The sequence below is a fragment of the Odontesthes bonariensis genome, chromosome 24 (assembly GCF_027942865.1).
Source record: "Odontesthes bonariensis isolate fOdoBon6 chromosome 24, fOdoBon6.hap1, whole genome shotgun sequence".
In the NCBI taxonomy this organism is placed as follows: Eukaryota; Metazoa; Chordata; class Actinopteri; order Atheriniformes; family Atherinopsidae; genus Odontesthes; species Odontesthes bonariensis.
The window spans coordinates 2,203,710-2,223,521 of record NC_134529.1 but is presented as its reverse complement, the minus strand read 5'-3'; the positions used below and the strand labels follow the sequence as shown (position 1 = coordinate 2,223,521).

The following is a 19,812-nucleotide window of genomic DNA, read 5'->3' as shown; positions in this document are numbered from 1 at the left end:
TCATCCGACCCGAGAGTGCTGCTGCTGGCCGTGAGTTTCTCCCGTGCGCCGCTATGGATGTGCTGTGGATGGTGCCGCTGCTGCCGTTCTCATTCCTGATGTGGACCAGCAGCAGTGGGTTAGGGTAGAAGAAACCCCGAACCAATTCCAAATTACAGAGGTGGATTTCCTCTTCTTCACCAGCTCGTCGGCTTGGCTTTTAGCCATGGCCGTCCATGCGTTTTCTAAGTTTTTACAAACACAACATGGAGGCGTGTAAGAAAGTGTCACGACGCACAGTTCGCTATGATTGGTCGGTTAGGTTAAGGACGCCCTACGTCTGCCGCATCGACGGGAACCAGCATTAACAAAAATAAATAAATCATTGCGCTGATTGGTAAAGGCGATCTATACGGTTTCTCTAATTTGGTAGATCGCCTGCGCACCCCTAGTACAAATCAAGAAAAACCTCAGAATTCTCCTTTAATAACGACAACATTAGGCTACTCTCGGGCTGCCAGCACAAAATCTGTTTTTAATCATAACCAGATCATATCTCAAAGTTTGAGCTGCAGAAGAATCCCATCGAATTAGATTCTTGGTTTTCTTTAACACAGGTTTGGGTTAGAAGGTGATTGTGGTTCTTTTTACAATGCAACTGTTTCTTTAATGGCCGCCGTTTTTACACTTACAGGTCATAAATTTGAGTGTAATCATCGTTCCTTTGGTGGGACTGCCCCAACTTTAAGCAAGCTGATTTTAAACATGTGAAAGATCTCATCCACTGTCATTCAGTCAGATATCTGAGAGTATTTTGTCCCGTACAGTTTCATCCCTTTGGCCAGCAGAAAGCCCTGAAGGGAAACTTCCAACACCACTGCATGCTCCACGCTCCAGTCATTTATTTTCGCTTCTTTTCAGCTAATTGAGTCATTTGTAATAAAATACCAACCTTGTAGTTCATGGTCTTTAGTTTGGACTGAAATATTCACAATCTGGCCAGAGAGAGCAGCATCTCCAGGCTCTGCCACCACAGTAATGTGTCTCAGGGTCTCTACTGTGCTTGTTGAGGTCATGGTTTCTCACTCAAACTCACTCCTAACCTGGAGAAAGCAGCCTGCAGGTCTCCAGCAGAGAATCGTGGCTTTACTTTGAGCTTATTATTCGCCTCATTAGCCTCCAAAGCAAAGCGACGCCGGTGGACGCGGTGACTAACAGAGCCATAAAGCAAACATTCACCACAAGGCTTCTCCACTTAGTGGGATCTGGGTTCAGGAGGCTTCAGGTAGCGCTCCACAGCTCCAGACTCTCATTGAGGCAGAGTTCAGAGTTTTCCAGGTTCTGCATCTGGAGCTGAAGACCTTTGTCCTTTGAACAGATGCTAAGGCTGAATGTTCTAACCCCGTCTCCCCGTTAAATCAGCCATTAAACAGAGAAAATGGCTTTTTTTTTGTCCAGCTTTATTCTCAGTTTGGGTGTTTTCTCTTTGCTTCCCAGAGGCACTTCTTGTTCTGGATGTCCAGCTGTAGGACGGATGTGATGAAGTCCGATTGGAAATGATGAGTTTTCTCTGGCCACGCACCCTGCGATCTGCTCCAGATGTTCGGATAAAACCTCCAGGAGGAGCCGAGGAGCTCCGCCCACCTCACAGAGCCACTTCCTGTCTGTTGCCATTGGCTGATGGCGCCATGATGGCGGCGGTGGGCGTGGTCTTCTTGATGGAGGTGAGGCGGATGTGGGAGGTGCTGTGCAGGTAGCTGGCCTGGCGCTCGGGACGGAGACCCCGACCACATCGCAGCTGACTGAGGAAGAGGAGCAAAGAGTCAGAATCATAAAAGGGTTTCATGTCTTTCTGCTTTCTAGGGCTGGGCAACCATTAACATGTTTAATCTAATTAATCACATGATTTCTCTAATTAATCCAAAAGTAGCGTATAGCTTTTAGCATTTAGCTTTATTTTAAATGTGCTGCCATATGAATGAAAGTGCCATAACATTTGTTGTGCAAACACACTTTTAACATCAGCATCTTTCTGTAGTTTTTATGTAGAAGCCTCGCTCCACTGTCTGTTTCCTTGAATGACTTGCTGCTATCAGTTGTGTGTTTTGCCTTTAAGTGATATTTTAGACTGGAACTACTACGCTGAGAAGACAATTCAACTTGGCAGTGTTTACAGATGACTTTGGTTCTGTCGACTCCGCCGTCTGGAAGAACTTTAAAATGAAAATGGCCGAGTAAAAGTTCCGTACCCTTCTCCATGTTTGGTGGATCCGCCGATTACTTTCTTTTCCTGTTCCACAGCAGACAGCAGCAGACTTTTACAAAATAAAAGCCTGTGAGCAGCAGACTTTTACAGAATAAAAGCCTGTGAGCAGCAGACTTTTACAGAATAAAAGCCTGTGAGCAACAGACTTTTACAAAATAAAAGCCTGTGAGCAACAGACTTTTACAAAATAAAAGCCTGTGAGCAGCAGACTTTTACAAAATAAAAGCCTGTGAGCAACAGACTTTTACAAAATAAAAGCCTGTGAGCAGCAGACTTTTACAGAATAAAAGCCTGTGAGCAGCAGACTTTTACAAAATAAAAGCCTGTGAGCAGCAGACTTTTACAAAATAAAAGCCTTTGAGCAACAGACTTTTACAAAATAAAGGCCTGTGAGCAGCAGACTTTTACAAAATAAAAGCCTGTGAGCAACAGACTTTTACAAAATAAAAGCCTGTGAGCAACAGACTTTTACAAAATAAAAGCCTGTGAGCAACAGACTTTTACAAAATAAAAACCTGTGAGCAACAGACTTTTACAAAATAAAAGCCTGTGAGCAACAGACTTTTACAAAATAAAAGCCTGTGAGCAACAGACTTTTACAAAATAAAAGCCTGTGAGCAGCAGACTTTTACAGAATAAAAGCCTGTGAGCAGCAGACTTTTACAAAATAAAAGCCTGTGAGCAACAGACTTTTACAAAATAAAAGCCTGTGAGCAGCAGACTTTTACAAAATAAAAGCCTGTGAGCAGCAGACTTTTACAAAATAAAAGCCTGTGAGCAGCAGACTTTTACAAAATAAAAGCCTGTGAGCAGCAGACTTTTACAAAATAAAATAAATAATAAAACAGGGGTGGTCCGTGGCGTAGTGGGCTGAGCAGGCGCCCCATGTACAGAGGCTATAGTCCTCGCTGCAGCCGGCCCTGTGCTGCATGTTGTTCCCCCTCTCTCTGCCCCCTGCTTCCTGTCTCTCTGAACTTTCCATTAAAGGCACAAAAGCCCCAAACAAATTTATAAAAATAAAAACTGCGTTATCGTGCGATGTAACTCGATAATAACGAGTTAACTCGCCCAGCTCTAACTTCTTTAAAGTTATGAGGAATAAACACCAAACAGGACCCAAAAGCAGGAGCTTATTTCCCTTCAGATTTGCAGGTAAATCCTGCAGCTGCAGCAGCAGCAAAGCCTCAGCCTCCTCAGGTCGCCGTTTCTCTGCCAGCTTGTGTTCATTAAAAGAATTTCCAGCCTCCCGCTGAGCCGCATTAATGAAGGATGTTTAATATGAGTGGAAGCTCTCAGAAAGGATGAGGCCGTTATTACCGACTCACAGATAAAAACCCAGCGCTCGCCCTGTGGACGTGTGCGGACTGTGTGTCTGAGTGATCAGTGGAACAAATGTTCAGCCTCCTGGAAAGTTTTGATTAGTCTACAGTTTCAATTTAGCACGGTCTGTACGCACAGAGCAAAACGCCGAACACGTCCAGAGCAGCCGGCTGTCAGAGAGGAAGAAGAGGAGGCTGACTCATCATGTGGTTAAAATGCTTAAAGAACGTGTTTGGCCTTCAAACAGACAGATGTGTAACGATGACGTCGTGGGTCTGAGGGCTTCAGAGGTCAGACTGAGACATCTGAGAAGAGGTTTGGGTCCATGTTTTCTGTCGCTGAAATGAAAGTTATTGTATCCACCAGCCTTCAGTTGGTGCTGCTTTGGTTTTTGTTGGGTTTAGTTTAGCTTTTACTGTTAAAGCATTAAAAATACATAAAAGAACATAAAGAGAAACAAATTAAATCAAGTTCAAAGATATCGTGCAGATTTCATGCATAGATACATGAGAAAATAAATGTTTTTAACCTGGATTTAAAAATGTCTCCATTTGGTGAAAGTTTAATCTAAAGTTTACCAGAAATAGTTTAAAATCTCCATTTTTTTCCAGCTGACTGGGTGCAGAAACATTTTATTAGTTACTTTGAAATTTGCCAAAGCTGTCACAGAAAATAATTATTAGTAATAATAATTATAATTATTATAAATAAATAGTATTATTATTATTAATTATATTATTATTTTTAATTATATCAATAATAAATATTTTTATTTTAATTATATCAATAATAATTATTATTATTTTAATTGTATCAATAATAATAATAATTATTTTAATTTAATTTAATTTAAATAATTTCATAAATATATATACATTCATAATAATAATGATAATATGAATAATAATACAATATTATTATTATTATTATAAATAATTATGATTATTATTAATAATAATTATTATTATTTTAATGATACAAATAATAATAATTATATTATAATTGTATTATAATTTCTTAAATATATATATATATATATTCATAATAATAATGATAAAATCCTTCTCCCAAAGTGCAGAGAGACAGATAAATCTGATTAATTAAACTAAGCTGTTCTTTATGATAATAATGATAAAATCAGATAAATCTGACCTGTTGAAGTGCCTGCGGAAGCTCTCGCTGAGCAGGTAGAGGGCGAAGGGGTTTACGCAGGAGGAGGAGAAGCTGAGGACCCGGGCCAGCAGGGTGATGACCAGGTGGGCCAGCGACAGGTCCATCTGGTGGTAGTGGAAGGAGCGGTACATGTAGAGCACGTGGTTGGGGAACCAGCACAGGGCGAACAGGCCCACGAAAACCAGCACGATCTTAGCCAGACGCTTCCTGGTCTCCATCTGAAAGAGGCGGAACAGCAGAGGGGGGTAGTAACGAGTTACATTTACTTGAGTAAGTTTTTGAAAACATTATACTTCTAGGAGTAGTTTTAAATCTCTATACTTTGTACTTTTACTTGAGTAGATGTGTGCAGCAGAAACTGTCCTCTTACTCCGCTACATTAGGCTACAATGAGCTGGTTACTTTTCTTCTTACCTCTTTGGTATTCTACGCCTCATTATTTTTATCCCCCCGCGTACGCCTCATTTTAATGTTTTATTCTGACAGAGAGAGAGACTTCCGCCAAAGGCTCTACCACCTGACTGTGTTCCACCAATCAGACGCAGCCGTGCGGTCTGGTCACGTGACCGTACTCAATCTCAGCGGCGGGACGGGTTAGCTTTAGCATTAGCAGTCGTAGCAAACAAAGAAAGAAACGGATGAAAAATGTCAGAACCAACGGTGGGAAACGAAGACGCAGACGAGGCCTCATACTGAAAGCATGTTTACCTTACAAAGAGTGAGAAACAGCAGCTACATTATGTGTCTTCTGTGTCAACCAAAACAAACGCACATTTCAGCAGAAACTCAACATCTAACTTGAGGAAACATGTAGCGCTAAGTTTCCTAAACTCGTTTTTCCCCCATGGATAGGTGAATGTTTGTTTTTTAGGTTACATATGGGTTACATATGTTTTAAACATTTCCTAAGTCTCTTTTATTTTTAACTGAAGTTCTTAAATTTACCCGGATAACTTTAATTTAAGCTAATTTGTAATTAATTAATTCATTTTAATTTATTTTATCAGTTGGATGAACTCTAATTTGCCTAAAGATGATTATTTAGTATGTTTGTCTGTCTGATTGAATGCTTGTGTTAACAAATAAATCAGACGTTACTCAACAGTTACTCAGTACTTGAGGAGTTTTTTCACCGTGCACTTTTTTACTCTATTTTTTAAACCCCAGCCAACTAGCCGGACTACCTTCATCAACACCAAAACGAGGCTGGAACTCTTCTCACAGGACGCAGCAGGGGGTAAGAAGATGTTCATAAATGATGCTGCTGATATGGGATGTTACACAGCTTCATGTCAAAAGAGGCGAACTGTCCCTTTAAAACAGTGGGATGAAAAGCGGCTGCTGCACATCCACAGTCTGTAGCTAACTCTGCTGGAACTTTAGCCTCAGACAGAGTTTATCCTCTGGGCTCTGGTGTCCTCTGAGGCTGCTGCTGGATGGAAGATGCTCCTCAGCAGCAGCTGATTGGATCCCTCAGGGGCTGAAAGTCGGGTTCAGAATCGATCGGGCACGATGCAGAAGCCCTTAACAGCACATCCATCGCTGCACATAAACATGTGGTGTGTGTTGTGTGGAAGTGCTTCTCTGTGTAGCTCAGACATCATGTCAGACCTGAGATGAACATGTTTCTGATGCTTTCAGGTATCAGAGGAGCAGCGGACCATGTCTTTCCTCTTTTTAAAACCCATTCCTGTAGTTCCTTCAGCCTGAGAAGAGGCTGAAAAACCGCTGAAAGCTCCAGGATGTGGAGCAGAAAGGAGGACATTGGTCTTTCCTTCCCTTCTGGGTCCATCTGTTTGGTTTGGACCACAGATGGACAACAGGTTCATATTTTTCTGCTGGATTTCAGCTCTTGTAATACTGTACATTTCAGATACTTTTTAATTCTTATTTTATATTCTTTATTCATTTTTATTCATATTTCATATTTAATTTTAATTCTCTTTTTAATTGGTAGCAGGACAAGGACTAATTTCACTGCACATTGTACTGTGTATGATTGTGTATGTGACAGATAAAACTATCCTGAATCTTGAACCTGGTTCTGGATTTTATTAGAGCAGAGCGACAGTCTGGAAACGCGTTCAGTGTCTTAATGGTCAGATTTCAGTCCCAGGTTCTGATGGAAGGAAAATCTGTGAATGAGAGCAGCTTTATGGGGAGTTCAGCTGGATTAATAAACACTTTACTGTTTAAAGCAGGGGGGTCAAACTCATTTTCACATCAGCATAATCGTTGCCCTCAAAGGGCCGGATGTAACTTATAAATGTAACTACTCCTTAATGTTAAATAACTCTGAATTTATTACTTATTCAAGTTACAAATATTACATTTATATCTACATAGATGTAAAAAATATATATGTGTGCTTGTTGCTCTGTTATTATATCATAAATCCGTTTAATTTGTCAGGTTATGAAACCCACATCAACTCCATCAATCAACCATCAAACTATCCGAGTGAATAAAGAAAAATAACATCAGACACAAGTTAGGACATTTTCTTTGTTCAGAACTTGAAATATCAAACAAAGCTAGCTTTTACTGCCGCGTTGTTTTCGGTTGCGATCACAGTTTGCCTTTTAATTCTGGGGTAATTTGTTGTTTTTCTTGAGGCCTGATGTCGGCACACTGAGCTCCGTGTTTGGTCTCAGAATGCCGACATAGATCGTACTCTTTGACAACCGCCTCAGAACACAAAAGACAGACCGGTTTTTCTCCTGGAAGCACAAACACGTATTCACTTTCCGATCTTTCTTGAAACAGAAAAACTGATGCAGATGGAAGGGCATCTGCATCAGTTTTTCTCTTCCTGGACATTTTGGGATCATTATTTGTATTTCTCAATTCCACTTGTTGGGAAAATCGCATCGATTTGGAAACATTGCAGTCCAGTGGCGGGATGATCTGTGATGCAGTATTTCTGACGGCAGGACGCCTTTCCTCTGAGGAGCAGGAGCAGAGATCAGGGCTCACAGCAGCAGGCAGCTGTTGGTGCTAAAAGCTTTTTCTTATTGCTGTCATCTGGCAGGACGTTGAATAACTCTGATCCTCAATCCTAAAGTTTCAATCCAGGGGACTAACCGGGTCACTAACCTGGGAACTAATCAGGGAACTAATCGAGAACTAACCAGGTCACTAATCGAACACTAACCAGGTCACTAATCGGGAACTAACCAGGGAACTAATCGGGAACTAACCAGGGAACTAACCGGGAACTAACCAGGTCACTAATCGGGAACTAACCAGGTCACTAATCGGGAACTAACCGGGTCACTAATCAGGAACTAATCGAGAACTAACCAGGGAACTAACCAGGGAACTAACTGGGTCACTAATCGGGAACTAACCAGGGAACTAACCGGGTCCCTAATCGGGAACTAACCAGGGAACTAACCGGGTCCCTAATCGGGAACTAATCGGGAACTAACCGGGTCACTAATCGGGAACTAATCGGGAACTAACCGGGTCCCTAATCGGGAACTAACCAGGGAACTAACCGGGTCCCTAATCGGGAACTAATCGGGAACTAACCGGGTCACTAATCGGGAACTAACCAGGTCACTAATCGGGAAATAACCAGGAAACTAACCAGGGAACTAACCGGGTCACTAATCGGGAACTAACCAGGGAACTAATCGAGAACTAATCGAGAACTAACCAGGGAACTACCCGGGTCACTAATCGGGAACTAAACAGGGAACTAATCGATAACTAACAAGGGAACTAACCGGGTCACTAATCGGGAACTAACCGGGTCACTAATCGGGAACTAACCAGGGAACTAATCGGGAACTAACCGGGTCACTAATCGGGAACTAACCGGGTCACTAATCGGGAACTAACCAGGGAACTAACCGGGTCACTAATCGGGAACTAACCAGGGAACTAACCAGGGAACTAATCGATAACTAACCAGGGAACTAACCCGGACACTAACTAAGCGAGAGGTCTGAGTTTCTTGTGTTTCTGCTCCACCTGCAGGACCTTATTTACCTGGTTCAGTTGATCAGGAAGCATGTAAAACGGGTTCTTTAATCGTTGTTTTTGCTCTGAGCCTTCTGACAGACAGACAGCCTACTTCCTACTTTCTGTCAGACATGACACATGTCAACAGGATCGGCTGAATAAAGGAGGAGGACTGAGCAGCTTACCAGGACTAACTCAGCTCTCATAAATAAACTCACTGATTCAAAGAACACAGACTTTTTTCTTTGCTTCACTGGTGAAGTTACTGAGTGTACTTCACTCAGCATGAGGGTGCAGATCAGAGGCCCAATCATGCATTTACTGGCATTAACAACTCTCATTTCTTTAATTCATGCTCAGTAACACCAGATCCAACTGAATTAAATCCAGATAAAGAATAAATGAAGCTCTGGAGACGTCCGTTATCAGTCAGTCTGGTGAGATCGTGGAGCAAAAACTAAATACATTCTGAGACAGTGTGAGAGGCAGAACCTCTTCTAAACGTTTTCATGACCTAAATCTGCCAAATAACCCGACATTATATCGCTGGATGTTTATCCTTTGCTCAACGGGGGGCTTAAATACGACCCAAGTGCACCCCCACTTCCCCATACTGGAAAAAATCAAAGTCTTACCAAGTATATTTGTCTCATTTCTAGTCCAAATATCTCATTACACTTAATATAAGACACAACTGCCTAACAAGCACCATTTCAGCCAGATATAGGGACTTGTTTTAATACAATACATCTGGAATATCTTGTTAAATGAAAAAGTCTTGAAAACAAATTGTTTTGAGTCATATTTCATATGAAACAAGCTTTTTTTTTTTACATTTGAAGAGGTTTTTAAGCTAATTTCAAGATCACTTTTATCTCAAAAGTCCTAAATATCACATCTTATTTCAAGAAATCTGATTTTCACTAGTTCCATTGGCAGATTTTTTTGCTTATTTCAAACAAAAACGTCTTTTATTTGTTGTTTTTTTTACTTATTTTTGGAGGGGTATTTTCGCGATGTGATGTCACACACTCATTCATCAGCATACGCAGGCTCTCTGAGGAATCTAATCACCGCCTTTATGTTTTTCACTTTGATATGAACCAGTAGGCTTCATACAGCAGGATTCTCACAGGTGGCCTCGACTCTTTGCTTTTTGAGATAATCCCATGAAATACACATTAAATACACATTAAATACACATTAAACGGGATTTATTTTCTTTCTACTCTGTGTTTCCAGATCCTTAAAGCTCCGATCTTCTGACTGTGCTGAGGCGAACAGGAAACCCCTTCAAATCAGGACCTCACCAGCTCGAAAACTACGATATGTAACTTACATTTCTATATGTTTTATATGTTGAATACAGAGGGACTTCCAGCAGGGATGTCTGTGTGTGGTGCAGCATCCGATGCATTTCTTATCCTAGGGAACTGAATTAATCAGCTTTGCTCTCAGATGAGACAGAAGATGTGTTCGGTGTGGATGTGAAGAAGCTCTTCTCATTCAGGAAAGAATCGCTCCTGCGTGGGAAGCCACAGATACATTTAGCTGTAATGAGCTGAATTACACGACACACAATACGACACAAATGGAGAAACTGAGACGGGAAACGGGGAGAATTTAATGCCGAAGATTAGATTTCTGACTTCAGGGGGAATGGAAATCAGTTTCACCAGAAACTCTGGGAGTCATAAATCCATTTGGTTTATCGTTTAAGGATAATTCTCACCATAAATAACTTTTTTAAAACGTTAGAAAGTATTTTAAAAGAGAAATGTTTCTCCAGTCCCAACATGGCTCGCAGCTGCAGCCAAATCTGAGGCAAAACTGTGTTAATTATGTCTTAGTTTTTTATTCCATGTTTAGTTTTTAGTTTAGCCATGTTTTAGTTTTCCCTCAGGCCTTAGTTTTCTAGTCCAGGTCCGGTATTTAGTTTTGCCATGTTTTTCCCCTCACCTATCACTCACTCAGTATTTAGTTTCCAGGTTGTTTTTGGCAGATCCTACCCGTCAACATCCTTCATGCCATGACCCCGAATCCAAGGTAAGTATTTATCCATGCCATGTCAAGTCTTTTGTTTTGTTTCGTATTTATTCCACAGTTTAGGTTTTTGCTTTGTCCTTTTGTTTTTGTGAATAAATCAAGTTTTCTTTTTGAAAAGTCTGCGTCCGTGTCCTGCCTCCAACCAGCCCAACCGGACACCGTCAGCTGGAGAAAACCAACAGGACGACTGGTGATGTTCTTTCCTGGCAGAAGAATCAGCCGTCATTATTTAGCAGCTTCCACCCAGCAGGGATTACCCCCCCGGAGCAGGAGTCTGTGCTGGGTGATAAGGTCCATCCCATTCAGGTGAAACCCCGACAACAGTTCTTCTCTTCGTGTGTGATGCTGCTGCCTGAACACATCAGCACCAGTTTGAGCTTCTTCTGGGGAAACATGTCGGCTCCCTGAGTCTGATCATTTATCTCAGCTTAGGTTTCATTCTGGGAGCCTTTAAATGGTCACAAACTCAGCTACCCATAATCCAACAGTGTTCACTGGACTCTGATTGGTTTAAAGGGACAGTTCACCTCTTTAACATGAAGCTGTGTAACATCCCATATCAGCAACATCATTTCTGAACATCTTCTTACCCCCTGCTGCGTCCTGTGAGCAGAGTTCCAGCCTCGTTTTGGTGTTGATGAAGGTAGTCATCAATAATTTGACATCGATAATCTAATTCCATCCTTACTTTCACAGCCACCAAGTGTTGGGGGAGGAAAACTTAATGCGTTCAGCATAAAAATACATCCTCCCACAATGTGACAAATCTTCTTTTTCTGTCTTGCTGGGGGGGGCGAGTCCAACTAAACCTCCCACTGAGACACATTTGTGCTGGCTGCACAGTTCATGTCCACAAGCACAGATATCATTTCATTTTATTTTATTTATTTTCCCCATGCTGCTGAGAACCTGAGCTGTTCATTCTCTGTTCAATCCAAAGGGAAACAAACATTCAGCTGCACTTTACTCTGCCTCCCGGGGTTGTAAATATGTCACGGCTCTTGTTTTTCCTGGTTTTGGTTTGGCTGCAGCATAATAACACACATCAGAGTGGTCTGAATGGCTGATACCATTCAGACGGTGAAGAATGAAGTTTCCCACCTGTGTCAGACTTCCCACTCACAGATATGACACAGGTGGGTGTGTTTCTGCTGATACGGGATCAATATGATGACAAACAGATGTTTTAGCTGCTTATCGACCGAGATTACACACGACCGAAGAGCTTTTTCCTGCTACAGCACCGAGCTAAAACTCCTAATTCTTTTAAATCAAGCTGGAAATTATGGCCGGGCAGCGATTAAAATGTTTAATCTAATTAATCACATGATTTCCCTGATTAATCACGATTAATCGCATTTGTACGCAGAATCCAAAAATGAATCCAAAAGTAGCGTATAGCTTTTAGCATTTAGCTTTATTTTAAATGTGCTGCCATATGAATGAAAGTGCCATAACATTTGTTGTGCAAACACACTTTTAACATCAGCATCTTTCTGTAGTTTTTATGTAGAAGCCTCGCTCCACTGTCTGTTTCCTTGAATGACTTGCTGCTATCAGTTGTGTGTTTTGCCTTTAAGTGATATTTTAGACTGGAACTACTACGCTGAGAAGACAATTCAACTTGGCAGTGTTTACAGATGACTTTGGTTCTGTCGACTCCGCCGTCTGGAAGAACTTTAACATGAAAATGGCCGAGTAAAAGTTCCGTACCCTTCTCCATGTTTGGTGGATCCGCCGATTACTTTCTTTTCCTGTTCCGCAGCAGACAGCAACAGACTTTTACAAAATAAAAGCCTGTGAGCAACAGACTTTTACAAAATAAAAGCCTGTGAGCAACAGACTTTAACAAAATAAAAGCCTGTGAGCAGCAGACTTTTACAGAATAAAATAATAATTATAATAATAAATTTATTTATATAGCACCTTTCATACATAAAATGTAGCTCAAAGTGCTTAACAAATAAGATCAATATAAAAAGTAAAGCAATAAAGTAAAACAATCACAAGAACAGCAAAATAGAGCACAATAGAACATGTCACCCGGGGGGGGGGGGGGACAGAGCAAGGAGGAAACAGACACAAACCAAAGACAAAGCATTAAAAATAAAAAATAAAAATGAATTTACCAATAAAATATAGAAACATCAAATGCAATATACAAATAGTAATAATAATAATAATAATAATAAAATCTATAAAACTTGTGGAAGGCGAGGGTGTATAGATGTGTTTTTAGCTGCTTTTTAAAGTGTGTAATATCTGTTGACTGACGAATGTGCACTGGTAAAAAGTTCCAGATTTTTGGTGCATAAAAACAGAAAGCAGCTTCACCCGTCTTTTTATATTTCATCCTAGGAACACTTAGTAAAGTAGCACCTGATGATCTCAGAGCTCGACCCGGAACATACTCCGTGAGTAGTTCTGAAATGTACGGAGGTGCTAATCTATTCAGAGATTTAAAAACCAATAAGAGAATTTTAAAATCTATTGTAAAAGACACAGGGAGCCAGTGTAGTGAAGCTAGAACAGGTGTGATGTGTTCTCTCTTTTTAGTGCGGGTTAGGATTCTAGCAGCAGCATTCTGAACAAGCTGTAATCTGTCAGTCGTAGATTTTGGGAGCCAGTAAACAGCGCATTACAGTAGTCAAGTCTTGAGAAAACAAAAGCATGGATCAGTTTCTCAGCATCCTTCTGTTTGAGGAATGGTCTAACCCGTGTAATATTTCGTAGGTGATAGAATGCTGTTCTTGTAATATTTCCAATGTGAGGTTTAAAAGTTAATTTGGAGTCTAGAATTACACCCAGATTTCTAATTTCATCCTTCACTTGCTTAGACACATTTCCAAGTTGGTTCAAAACCTTTGATTTATCTGCTAGGTTGCCAATTATAAGAGTTTCTGTTTTTTCTTCATTCAGTTTTAGGAAGTTTCTATTCATCCAGTTAGTGATGCTGTTCAAGCAGGATGTTAGTTTGTCTAGAGCACTTGTATCATTTTGCTCAACAGAGATATAGAGTTGCGTGTCATCTGCATAGCTATGATAACTGACTCCATGTTTTTTAATAATGTGTCCTAATGGTAGCATATAAAGAGAGAACAGTAGAGGACCCAGTACTGAACCTTGAGGGACACCATAATTTATATCATAAATATTGGATCTATGCTCGGCTAGACTAATAAAGAACTTTCTGCCTCTAAGATACGATTTGAACCACTGTAGGACTGTTCTCGAAAGGCCTACCCAATTTTCAAGTTGATCTATAAGAATGTCGAGGTCTACCGTGTCAAAAGCTGCACTGAGATCTAAGAGAAGGAGGACAGATATCTGGTTTCTATCCGCATTAACTCTGAGATCATTTACTATTCTGACCAGAGCTGTTTCAGTGCTGTGACCTGATCTGAAACCTGATTGGAATTTATCAAACACCTCATTATTTTTTAAAAATTCATTTACTTGTGCAAACACGACTTTTTCTAGGATTTTACTAAGGAATGGTAAATTTGAGATGGGTCTGAAATTATTTAAAACTGATGAGTCAAGGTTGTGTTTTTTCAATAAGGGTTTAACTACAGCAACCTTGAGGGCATCTGGTACAGTGCCTGTATCTAAGGAACAGTTTATGATATCTAAAACATTATGAATAACACTTTCTAGAATCTCTTTAAAGAAAGAGGTTGGTATTGGATCTAAAGTACAGGTCGCAGAACTTAGCTGAGTTATCATTTTACGCAGTTCTGAGAGAGAGATCTTTCTAAAATCCTGCATTACAGATTGTGATTGAAGGACTATTAGAGTTTCAGGTTTTGAGCTCATCAGACTTGATCTAATATTATAGATTTTATCATTAAAAAATTGTGCAAATAATTCACACTTGCTTGGCGATGCCTCTAATAGCCAATCTTTCGTGGTTGTGGGATTTAAAAGGCGGTCTATGGTTAAAAATAAAAATGTTGGATTGTTACTATTCTCATCTATAATTTTTGAGAGATGTAACTGCCTCTGTGTTCGTATGGTCTTATTGTACACTTCTATGCAATTTTTGAAAATGTCATAGTGTACATTAAGTTTTGTTTTTCTATACACCCTCTCTGCTCTACGACACTTTCTTTTTAGTTGTTGAAGTTGTTCAGTTTTCCATGGTGTTTTCTTAGTCAAAGAGATCCTTTTTTCTTTTTCTGGAGCAACTAAATCTAGAACTGATCTTGTTTTTGTGTTAAAAAAGTTGACCATTTTATTGACATCAAGGTCCTCATAGCGAATTGGTGTATTATTTAAAATGTTAGTGAAATCATTAGCAGTTGATGCCTTGAGGTACCGTTTCCTTTTTAAATTGTTAGTTTTAGTTCTCTTGTTTAAATGGAGTGATACTGTAAAAAATACACAATAGTGATCTGAGACTGCAACATCTAAAATTTCATCAATGTCTAAGTGCAGATTTCTTGACATCACTAGATCTAAAGTATGTCCTCTGTTGTGTGTGGGGTTAGTAACATACTGATTAAAAGGCTTTGAGCAACAGACTTTTACAAAATAAAAGCCTGTGAGCAGCAGACTTTTACAAAATAAAATAAATAATAATAATAATAATCGCTGCAGCTGGCCCCGGTTCGAGTCCCGCATCAAACGGCCCTGTGCTGCGTGTTGTTCCCCCTCTCTCTGCTTCTCTCTGAACTTTCCTATCCATTAAAAGCCCCCCAAAAAATTATTATTTTTATTTTTTTTAATAAAAACAAAGAAAACATGCGTTAATGCGCGATAAAATATTTATCGGCGTTAAATAACTAACAAGTTAACTCGATAATAACGAGTGAACTCGCCCAGCCCTACTGAAAGCTGGCGGGTTTATTAACTCTGATAAACTAACTGAGGGGAAACTCGTCTGTTTCTGCCGCTCAGATGATTCCTGTGCAGTCAGAGTCTCCCAGCAGAGTTCATCCCTCTCTGCAGGAAGAGTCCGGTTTAATAACTGTAGCGCCTGGATGATCAGAAAATAAAAGGGTGTATTCTCCCGTGTTGACCCTCGCTGAGCTGGATTCTCCATCATCCCTGGAGCTCCTCACCTGTGATGGAGGACGCCTGATGTGGCCGTTAATAATTCAGCTCCTCCCTCCGTCTGACCTCCTCCGAAGATGAAGTGATTACTCACTCTGACTGACACCCTCCTCCCCCGCGGCTGATTTACCGACGGAGGAGGAGGTGTGGGTGCAAAAAGCCTCGCAGCTGAGGCCGGCCGTCAGACGACATGTTAGACGCTTATCTTCTGCAAGAGGACGAAATCTCATCAGCTGCTGCTTGTTTTAACCCTTTGTGCGGTCTTAAGGTGAATAGGGTAATATTTTAAAATAATAGATATCACCATGAAACTTCCTCAGTTGATTACTTATATAAGTATGTAAAAAAAAAATATTACAAGTTTTAGTAATTTGTATGTTTAATTATGCAAATGATGCATTATCTCATTAAATATGCGCACATTTTCATATATTTCCGGAAGCTAGATCTGAACATATGATAAAGCCAGGTGCAAAATTCTTTTTTCATTTTGTTTACACACAAAATGAAAAGAAAATTACAGAGGGGTTTCAGGATATCTGCTTTCCTTTCCTAGGAAATCAAAATATACTGTTCATAGCCTAAAAAACATCGATTTTCGCCATTTCTTTTTATTATAATGTCACATAAATCAGGCCAGGAATGATTTATCAACAAATCCTTCAGTAAATATCTTCAGAATACTGCTAAGTGTATAACTGGAAAGTTTGGTGTTAGTAGGTGCTCCATAGACTGAGATATTGATACTGGAAAAAACGGCATTTAAAGATTTAAAGGTCCTATGGCATGAAATTTTCACTTTTTAAGGTTGTTTAACATTAATATGAGTTCCTCTAGCCTGCCTGCGGTCCCCCAGTGGCTAAAAATGACGATAGACCTAAACCATGCACTGGAAATTATTCTCCGCCTTTGGTAATGTGACCATGCAGATGGCCTGATCGGGAAAGCTGCCTGTTATGACGTCGAGGTTATTTCCCTCCAGAGCCCATATATGGCTATGCCAAAACTGCCTTGCCCCCCCCACAGCTCTTTGGCCAAATGAACCCTGGATCAGTACCAACTCTCTTTGGCCCAACTACAGACCTCGGATGAGTAATTAATTTAATGCTCTATAATTGTGTTGCTTTCCTGTATGTACAGTACAGTTACATAGCTTGTTACTACAGGAAAGTGTCTGTATCGTTAGCTATGCAGCTAATAGCATCAGGTATGCGTGTGTCATGTTAGCAAGCTCTCATCTCTGCCAACTGGGCTGTTGGAGGTGTTTGCATGCCCATGAGATGGTTAGCTCGCTCATTTTAGACCAAAACCCCCTACTTCAAGCTTCCTGAAGAACAATGAATCCTCTAAATTCAGTGCATTTCATCAGGATAATGATTCATTCATGGTTCCAGAGTCAAAACGGTCAGTCTGTCTGTGTCGTTAGCTCTGCAGCTAATAGCTCAGTCACTGTCGCTAATGTAACAGTAAGGCAAGGCAATTTTATTTATAGAGCACAATTCGTACACAAGGCAATTCAAAGTGCTTCACAGTTACATAAAATCACAAGAAGTCAATAAAATCATTAAAAAGAAATAAAAAAATAATAGTATATAATATATAATATAAAATAATGATAAAAATAAAAAAAACCATTAAAAATAATCATTAATTTATTAATTTAAAAGTGAAGAGTGCAGCCAAATAGCCTAAATAGCATGAGGTATGCGAGCGGACACCTCATTTACTGTAACGCCAGTGTTGTGTACTTATTTGTTGTTTTGATAGCCGTCCTGCTGTTGGTGTTATGGCGCGCACGATATCTGCCTTTCTGACTCGCGCTACGTGCATCTTTGCAAACCAGAGCAATCTTTGCCCCGCCTTTCTCCTCCTAATTTGCATTTAAAGCTGCAGACCCTGAACACCTCATTCTGGGGATCCTAAGGAAAATTTCTGGGACTGGCTGTAAAAACCTCGGATACAGTATTAGGGGACCACTAAAGCCTATAAAAATATATAAAAGCCTCCATTTATTTTCATGCCATGGCACCTTTAAAGCCCAGTGAGGACGGATCAGGTTTTCATTGTTCTTTCTCTGCTTCAGTTCATCTGCTTTGTGTCCGGTTTGGTTTCTCGCTTTAGTTCTCAGTCCTCAGCTCAGAGTTTTCTCTTTGGATCTAGTTTGTTTCAGTGAGTCGGTTCTTACCCTCAGTCACAGCTACTTCCTGTCTGTGTTGGCACCAGATTTCTGCTGCCAGTCCCCACAGCTCCTGCTTCTCAGATCACTTTCTACTGGACAGGCTTTTAGTTGATTGGCCCGATGTCACTTTTTGTATCTATATATGAACTTGTTTTCTCTTTGTAATTTTGTTTTACTGTGAAAAGCACTTTGTGATTTTTATCTATGAAAGGTGCTATATAAATAAAAGTTCTTCTTCTTCTTCTACGAGGGCTGGCCGAGTTAACTCGTTATTATAGCGTTAACGCATTAATTATTTAACGTCGTTAAATATTTTATCAAACATTAACGCATGTTTTTTGGGTTTTTTTTGCAATTTTTCTTTTTTTTTTAATAAGAAAATAATAATAATTTGAGGGCTTTTGTGCCTTTAATGGAAAGTTCAGAGAAACAGGAAGCAGGGGGCAGAGAGAGGGGGAACAACATGCAGCACAGGGCCGTGCTTATTGTAAAAGTCTGTCGCTCAGAGGCTTTTATTCTGTAAAAGTCTGTTGCTCAGAGGCTTTTATTCTGTAAAAGTCTGTTGCTCAGAGGCTTTTATTCTGTAAAAGTCTGTTGCTCACAGGCTTTTATTTTGTAAAAGTCTGTTGCTCACAGGCTTTTATTTTGTAAAAGTCTGCTGCTGTCTGCTGTGGAACAGGAAAAGAAAGTAATCGGCGGATCCACCAAACATGGAGAAGGGTACGGAACTTTTACTCGGCCATTTTCATTTTAAAGTTCTTCCAGACGGCGGAGTCGACAGAACCAAAGTCATCTGTAAACACTGCCAAGTTGAATTGTCTTCTCAGCGTAGTAGTTCCAGTCTAAAATATCACTTAAAGGCAAAACACACAACTGATAGCAGCAAGTCATTCAAGGAAACAGACAGTGGAGCGAGGCTTCTACATAAAAACTACAGAAAGATGCTGATGTTAAAAGTGTGTTTGCACAACAAATGTTATGGCACTTTCATTCATATGGCAGCACATTTAAAATAAAGCTAAATGCTAAAAGCTATACGCTACTTTTGGATTCTGTTTTGGATTCTGCGTACAAATGCGATTAATCGTGATTAATCAGGGAAATCATGAGATTAATTAGATTAAACATGTTAATCGTTGCCCAGCCCTTGAAAGAAGAAAGACGTGAACACTGATTTCTGCGGGACGGGGTGAGGCGTGTGGTGGTCACCTGTCTCTTGGTGTGCTCGCTGACCTCGCCCGGCATGTCGTGGGCGCTCTTGATGAGCGTGCGGGCGATGTGGAAGTAATACACCGAGATGATGGCCAGCGGGACCAGGAAGTAGACCAGGAAGATCATCACGGAGTGGATCTTGGGATGCATCTGATTGGACAGCGGGTAGGGCACGCAGTTCACGAAGGTGACGTTCATGTTGTCCCTGTGGCCCTGAGGGGGAGGACGGGGGGGTTAGTGAGGGAGGGACAGGGAGAAGGAGGCTTTTCTGCTCGGTCTCACCCAGGGAAATGACCTGAAAGGATCAGAGAGGCAGCTCAGCCGAGGAGCTGTTCTGTTTATCCTCTGTCAGCCTTCAGGCTGCAACTTTCCACCAGAACGACTGACTGAAAATGACCGAAAAAAACTGGGATTCCTGCAACTAAAGCAGGGCGAGTTTCACTGTTTTCTTTGTTTTTTTAATGGCATCATTACCAGAGGTGGGTGGTAACCAGTTACATTTACTTGCGTAAGTTTTTGAAAACATTATACTTCTAGGAGTAGTTTTAAATCTCTATACTTTTAACTTTTACTTGAGTAGATGTTTACCTTACAAAGAGTGAGAAACAGCAGC

At 40.5% G+C, this 19,812-nt stretch overlaps 1 protein-coding gene across 1 annotated transcript in view; it reads right to left on the bottom strand.

Moving 5' to 3' along the window:
• Window positions 1-306: 306 nt before the first annotated feature.
• Window positions 307-19,812, bottom strand: part of nmbr (neuromedin B receptor) — a 55,999-nt gene continuing 36,493 nt past the window's right edge. Inside the window, exons 3-5 of the mRNA XM_075459577.1 lie at window positions 19,197-19,412; window positions 4,718-4,956; window positions 307-1,781 (exon numbers count right to left, since the gene is read on the bottom strand). Coding sequence (XP_075315692.1) covers window positions 1,625-1,781; window positions 4,718-4,956; window positions 19,197-19,412 — 612 coding nt within the window. The 3' untranslated portion in view covers window positions 307-1,624. The remainder of the gene's footprint in view (window positions 1,782-4,717; window positions 4,957-19,196; window positions 19,413-19,812) is intronic.